Source organism: Frankliniella occidentalis, unplaced genomic scaffold, assembly GCF_000697945.3.
Source record: "Frankliniella occidentalis isolate FOCC.00 unplaced genomic scaffold, Focc_3.1 Scaffold82, whole genome shotgun sequence".
NCBI lineage: Eukaryota > Metazoa > Arthropoda > Insecta > Thysanoptera > Thripidae > Frankliniella > Frankliniella occidentalis.
The window spans coordinates 887,292-894,273 of NW_026267212.1; the positions used below are offsets into that span (position 1 = coordinate 887,292).

A 6,982-nucleotide genomic window follows, 5' to 3' on the forward strand; every position below is an offset into this window, starting at 1 on the left:
GCCCCGCCCCGCCCCGCTCCGCCCCGCCCTCTCGCTTCGCCCCGCGGGCGGTGGGTGCTGACCAAGCCGAATCGGAGCAGCGGATCGTCCTGATGAGGGGAGGCAGTGCGGGGCCGACGACGCCAGGCAGTAAACCGTTTGAGGGGGGTTTGCGGAGGTGGCGCGGCGCTGGGCGGCGGGGGGTTGGCCCGGGCCTGGCCTCCCGCGATTCGGTTCGTGTTGTTTCAGCGAAGAGCAGCAGACGATCCCCGTGGGGACGCCGCGCGGAGCGGGGCCCGGCGGCGTGGCGGAGCTGGGCGAAATGGCGCGCGCTTTTCTGCGCTTATCGGGGAAAAGGAGTAGGGCGGCGAGAGGGAGGAGGAGGGAGGGAGGGAGTGGGGAAGTAGGGGTGGCAACAGACAGCCACGCCACCAAAGTTTTTCATTCACCAACCCGAAGCGAAGATTCCTTCAAAGGTTCTCATTTTATTGCAACCGAAAGCCCGAATGCAGCAGCACTGCTCCGATGCAATCTGCTGGCTATTATGTCGGGGGAGCACCGCGGCGCCGAGACAAACAGGCTCATTACCGCGAGTAGAGTTGCTTACCGGCGGCGGCGGGCGGTGCACGGCGTGCAGGAACACGGCCATGGCGGCCACCGTGGCGGCGCAGCACTGCAGCTTGAGGTAGAGGGCGCGCGGCCGCAGCCGGCAGCGCAGCAGCAGCAGCACCAGCGTCAGCAGCGACAGCAGCAGGCACGACCCGCAGCCCGCCACGACCACGAGCGGCGGCGACGCCTCAGGCACGGCAGGCGCCTGCGGACGGGGGAGGGTAGGTAGGTTAAAGGCCGCGGTCGAGCGCCGCGGCGGTAGGCAACCGCGGCTGGCGCGCGCACGCCTGCCGTGCGGGACGGCCTACCCGAGGACCCGCAGGGGCTCCCCGAGCGGGCTCCCCGAGCGGGTGCCATACACCTTGTTAAATTCCTACGAAGCAGACGATTTGCAAATCGCGAGGGATTTGGATGCCTTGTGACTACGAATCATATTACTTTGCAATTGCAAAGTTCCGAAGCGAATGCTTTACATGCTTCATCGCTTTGCAATTGCAAAGAAAATGCTTCGTGGTTACGAAGCATCCAACCTTCACAATTATGCAAAGATTACGCAAAGCATTGCTTTGCATGAATTCAACAGTGCACAAGCACACGCTAAACCCGACCACAACTTGCTTTCGACACGGTTGGGGACGGGTGGCAGAGCGCCACTCGTGTATTCTGGACGGACAACCCAGCTGTTTCCTTGTCCCTCCGCCATAAGTTTGGCCTCACCTTGGCGGTGTGCGCGACGAGCAGGAGGGCGATGGTGCCGGGCTTGGAGCAGGTGCAGCGGCTGGTGCTGGGGCCTAGTCCCAGGCCCAGTCCAAGGCCCGGGCTCTGGCCTTGGGCGGCGCCGGGCAGGGGAGCCGTGACCTTGGTCGAGGGCTGGTGGAGGCCGAGCAGGGCGGGCTCGTGGTGCAGCTCGCAGGACGTGAGGTCCCAGGCGCCCGTGTAGCTCGCGCCCACCTCGGACGTCAGCCCGCACACCTCCACCCAGTCCGCCCTGGGGCCCGCGCCCGTCGTCTCGCCGCCGACCTGCCCCCCCTCCTCGTCCTCCAGCGAGCGGAGCCACGCCTCCGCCACGAAGCCCTCCGGCGGCTCGGCGATCACGGCCCCGCTCGACGTGCCTAGCCACACCGACACGACCCGCGAGTGAATCTCCATCTCCAGCTCCTCGTCGTTCCTGCAGAGTTGGAAGATATAATTAGTTTCATCAAAACTATAAATCAGTTTCCAGGATAGTCTTAGATTTCCATAGTTTAGTTCTTTGTTGGAAAAACATCAGCAAATGCAAGTTTTGAAATTTCTATTGACTGCTCGGCGTCCCCTCCTCGTACTCACTCCTGCTTCATGACGAGCCGCTCCGGTAGCAGTTTGGAAAGGTTGCGGTACGCCACGACGGCCAGCCCCACGGCCCCCGGGGCCGCCAGGGTCGCGTTGTCCTTGGGGGCCTGCGTTGCCTGCTCGAGGTCAGCCGCTGCGCCGGCTGGAGCGGCACCCAGCCGGAGCACCACGTCCACGAAACCCTCCGTCCAGTCGGCCCACCTGGATCAAAGCGTGCACACGGAGTGTCATTCGAGCAACAGCTTCAGGCTCGGGCCGCACACCGCAAACTTCGAGTGCCTTGCTCACTGTCGACCGTGAACTCGATAACCCCCCCTCCCCCCTTCTCTATCTCTTGCAGGATCTGGTGCCTGGTGCCTAGCACAACCAGCAAGAGCAGGGTCGCGGGGGGTTTGGGCGCCATTCGTGACGTGGCTCACAGCCAGTCAGCACAGCGCGGTTGCAGTGGTGCGAGGCTGCTAGTCGCCTGCTTCCAGTGGGGCTGCTCCACGCCACGCAGCTCCAGTCCCCTCCCTCCTGGGGCCATCCAGTGCCGCGCGATCAAAGCGTCCTGTTTTGACGTCGCTCGTCTCGGCCGAACAAAGGCGCGAGTGGCGTACGGACAGGCCCTGAATGCACCAGTCATCCCCGGCCAGCGCCAGCCTCGGCTACACATTGCGACGGGAGGGCAGCGCGCGGTGCGAGGAGCTCCCCCGCTCGTCCCGCCTGAACCACCCTCCACTGTTCCAGTCCATTCCACCGACCGACCGCCCGCGCGGACCGGGCGACGAGAGAAAGGCGGTATGTTTTGAAAAGCGACGCGACAGCGACGAGAAATAGCAGAGCTCTCCGCGAGCGAAGAGGCGCGCCGAGGTGAGATGAGTTTTCATTTTCTGCCGTGAATAAATAAATGCTACCTTCTGCCTCATCTCTGTCTGCCTCAGAATGGGCTGGCACCATCAAAACGCTGGAAGTGGGGAAAAGGTGAAATTCGCACCCCAAATTTTTTAAAGTTTTCAATTCAAGAAGATTATTTGTTTCAGAATGATCCAAAATTTGAGATATTTTTTTGCATACGACAATGGGTTTAGGAGATGGAAAGTAGGAAATAAAGTCCGCGTTTATCCGCACTGCCGTGTGAGTTTGGATCGTCTCAGATACTTTTTATCATTCAGCCAATTTGAGAGGTCGGCGCCTGCGAGACTCGGGATAGACCACACTGCAGTACACGCATGCACTACAGGCAAGACATTGCCTACCTATTAGGCGTTATGGGACCTTGCATTGACTAAACTTGCCAGTTTCGTAACCGCAGATGACGCACGGATCCCAAAATCCTCAAAATCGATTTAGTGACATTAGACCTCCCAAAAACGAAAGAAATGAAGAATATCTTTACCTGGAGGCAGGGGCGGGGAAGTGCACCTTGATGCTCTGATCGTGCGGGTCGGGTGCTACGCTGGCCACGCTCACGGCCATGGCGGGCAGGCTTAGGCGCTCGGCGGCGCCGGCGGCCACCTGCGGCGACGCGGCCCACAGCAGCGACACGGAGCGCGCCAGGCGCTGCATCTCCACCACGTGCTGCACACAAGAAACAACACTCTCAAACTCTGATGGGAAAAGTTGTATATTCTGAATTAATTCACAAAATGCGCGTCATGTTGCGGGTCTTATTGAGCGTAACGTTATCATCCAAGAACAGTCGGCCTCCCTTCCGGGAGCTACCGTTTAGTTTTCCAGTTTTTGCCAGTGGCGGAAACGGCCGTGCCTCCGAGAGGAGAGGCGCTCGGAGAGGCATGGGGACGGGTTTGTCCCTCCGGGAGCACCACAGCCCACCTGCTCAGAATTGAGTGCTCGAGGCCGCCGCAGCAACAGGTCCAAGCCCTCCAGGGACAGCTTCCGGATCTGGTCCGCCTCCGACGTGGCGGCCGTCGAGGCCTTGGGCGACGGCGGCGTGTCCTGGGTGGCCGCGCTGGCCGCGTCGAGCACGGGCGCGGTGGACGCTGTGGGCGGCGGGCGCGGTAGGTCGGCGAGGTGCTGGGCCGCGCCGCGCAGCAGCCCCAGCAGCGCGCCGCCCTCGCCCGGGAGCCGCAGCGCGGCCGAGGCCAGCGACAGGGCCGAGGACAGCACGCCGGCCGCGCTGGCGTTGGACAGGCCCAGCGTCACGGCCTCGAGGCGCTCGCGGACGGCGGCCAGCTGGCGGGACTCGCACTGGGAGAAGTCGGGCTGCCCCCAGCGCGGGTGGCCCGTGTCCACCAGGCCGCAGGCGCGCACGGCGGCGCGCCCCGTGTACTGCGGCGGGCACGGCAGCCGCGCCTCGGCCCCCGCCGCCGTGTCGGGCCACTCCAGCTCCGCGGCCCCGCCCGCGCACACCGGGACCGCCCCGGCGGCCGCCGCGTCCACGGCCTCGGACGCGCCCGGGGCCTCGCCGACCACGTGGACGTCGGAGCACGCCGTGCGCGACAGCGTGCGGCCCCTCACCTGCGAACACAAGGGACAAGAAAGGTCAGAAATTTTTTTCTAAATCTAAAATTTTAAGTTTTTCATGATTTGTGTTTTTTAAATATCAACATTAATTTTTTTTTGAGCTAATGACGGAGTATTAGACTAGGATCCTTTGGAGCATGCTGTACCTGGCAGCAGTAGGTGGCGGTGCGCCGGACGTTGTACAGTCGGAGCAGCGAGCCAGCTGGCACTAGATCCTCCCAGACCTCCTTGCCCGGGCTCAGTGGCAGCAAGGCGCGGTTCCGCGTCCACGTGAAGCCGAACGACTCACCGCCGACCGCCGCTCTCCGACCGGTCGCGCCCGCCGCGGAGGCGTCCCCGAGGGGCTCCCCCAACGCCAGGCACGTCACCGTCAAGTTGTCGCCCTGCAGGGACACGAAGCAAAGTTTATAGTTGGACACGGAGGGCGGAACACAGCGCGCGCTCGGCGGGCCGGAGAGGGGAATAGACAGACAGACAGACAGGGCAGATAGATAGATAGATAGATAGATAGATAGATAGATAGATAGATAGATAGATAGATAGATAGATAGATAGATAGATAGATAGATAGATCTAAAAACCTATTTCCTCTGAAATGGCTGTCCTGGTTTCATCCGAAACGAGCTTACAGCGACCCGACGCCTTGTCCTTGTATACACGTCAACCACACATGCACGCGCGCACGCGCACAGGGGGTCGGCAGCGGGGAAATGGTCTCCATGAGGGTTTTGGGCGGATCCGCCACGCTCCCGTAGCGGCCCATGCGGCCCACGGATACGAGGCCCCGCGGAGCGCCGGGGAGCGGTAGTGCCGGCGCGGCCCTATCTTCACGGGGCATCATCTCCGCCGCGTATGGAGTATTAACCGTCACGCAGCCCTCGGGCCGGGGCCCCGGCCTCTCATGGACCAGCCAAGCCAGCCTCCCTCATTCCCAGTTTCACCCATCCCTTGTTCCGGCACGGGCAGGCTGCTATGGTGGGCGGTCGCACACATGCGCGATAACAAAGGGGGCGAGAGAAAGAGAGAGAGAGCGATAGAGTGAGATAGAGAGAGGAGATGGAAAGAGGTTGGGGGTGGGTACAGCATACCCCGCGGCAGCACCTCGCGGCCAGATAAATTTCCGTGGCAAAATGACCAAGATCCGGTTTCCTTTCTTTCCTTTCTGCCCGAGCGTCAACCGCCCAGCCCACTCACCTTGCGCAGGGTGGTGGCCATGGGCGCGACCCGCACCTGCGGCGCCCTCCGCACTCGCAGCTGCACGGCTATGCAGCTGCGGCTCTCCCAGTCCTGCGCACCGCAGGTGTAGCGGCCCGCGTGCAACTGCACGGCGGACCGCACCTGCAGCTGCGACTGAAAGCGGCCGCCTCCCAAGTCCTCCAGTCGCGTCCACATCCACCTGCTATCAGCCACATACATACACATAAGATTTGAATGATTTATTTCTCTCGATGAGCGTACCGAGTTACCGAGTACCTCACAGAAACAGCGGGTTAAACGGCCGTGCCAGAAACAAAGCAGCTTTTGACTTTCGAAGCCCCAGCTGGAGCACCCTCGCTTACCTGCTCGCACGCGTGTCGTTGTCGGCGAGCACCATCCCGTCCTTGACCCAGTGGAACTTGATGCTCGTCGATCCGGTGGCCACACAGGTCAGCGTGAAGGGCTCACCCTCGGACACCGCCTCGACGGTGAGGCTCGTGTTGCTGTTGCTTCTGCTACTATTGCTGTTGCTGCTGTTGCCGTCACTGCTGTTGCCCAGAGCCGAGGTGTTGTAAAGCAGGACGGAGGGGGCCGCGGTGGAGAGGGCGAGCATGCGGAGGGTGGGCTCGGCGCGGAGGGACATGTGGTTCCCCTCGAGCCACTTGGCACCCGGGCCGCCCTGGTGGCCGAGCTGATGCGAGCGCGACAGCGTCTCTCGGTAGCGCGGCTCGTCCGCACGCGGCCCGATCCACTGGAAGCTCAGCTCGCCCACGGCCGACCTGACAACAAGAGGCGGACACTGTGGAAAACACCCTTTAACGACGAGAATTTTTTTTTAAAGTTTGTAGTGGACAGTTTTACATCACCAAATTGCATTTTGTAATATTTTATTCATGCAGCACAAGTGTCCTAATTTCGGACAACATCAGCTGTGGTTCGTTTAGGGCCCTAGTCCGAAGTTAGAGCATCTGACCGTATATAAGCACGAGGCCTCGGTCGACTTACCCCGTGCTCAGCAGCCGGAAATGTTCCATTCGCGAACTGCTCGCGTTGCGGAGGTACTTCTGGGCCTGGAAAAGAAGAACATTTTAACGAGGAAGAACGGGGATCGCGGAGGAAGGAGAGTGAACCGAGTGAACAGGGTCGGCCACCATGATCGAATGAAACAAGCTAGACTTCCGGGTTTGTCCACAGCGTGTTTGCGACGTGACGTCTGCGAAGCGAAAGTGTGGAAGGGGGGGAGGGGGCTGTTAAATAACTAGGAGAAAGAAATCGGATACTGAGGGATACGGGAGGAGGAAGGGTGTTTGGGGAAGCAGAAAGCAGGAGCGGGGAAAGGGAGCCCGAGGGAGAGAGAACACGAGAGAGCAAGAGAGAGAGAGAGAGAGAGAGAGCAAGGGGG

General features: G+C 61.3%; 2 protein-coding genes across 3 annotated transcripts in view; both read right to left on the bottom strand.

The window, feature by feature from the left end:
* The window catches only part of LOC127749725 (uncharacterized), a 141,407-nt gene that overhangs the window by 4,104 nt on the left and 130,321 nt on the right, over positions 1-6,982 (bottom strand). The gene's annotated exons all lie outside the window — the stretch shown is intronic.
* On the bottom strand, positions 50-6,647 carry LOC127749723 (uncharacterized). The gene is made up of 9 exons (XM_052269110.1): positions 6,586-6,647; positions 5,943-6,359; positions 5,578-5,782; positions 4,530-4,766; positions 3,733-4,377; positions 3,296-3,477; positions 1,915-2,118; positions 1,306-1,756; positions 50-793 (listed from the first exon to the last, which is right to left on the bottom strand). Exons 1-9 carry the CDS (start codon positions 6,612-6,614, stop codon positions 425-427), a joined length of 2,739 nt encoding a protein of 912 aa, XP_052125070.1. The 5' UTR covers positions 6,615-6,647; the 3' UTR covers positions 50-424.

Bases quoted from the DNA above. Each gene is read 5' to 3' on its own strand.
- LOC127749723 (XM_052269110.1), bottom strand. From the start codon at position 6,614: ATGGAACATTTCCGGCTGCTGAGCACGGG. The intron at 6,360-6,585 runs GTAAGTCGACCG...TCTTGTTGTCAG, and splicing joins TTCCGGCTGCTGAGCACGGG to GTCGGCCGTGGGCGAGCTGA. The intron at 4,767-5,577 runs GTGAGTGGGCTG...GTGTCCCTGCAG, and splicing joins TGGCCACCACCCTGCGCAAG to GGCGACAACTTGACGGTGAC.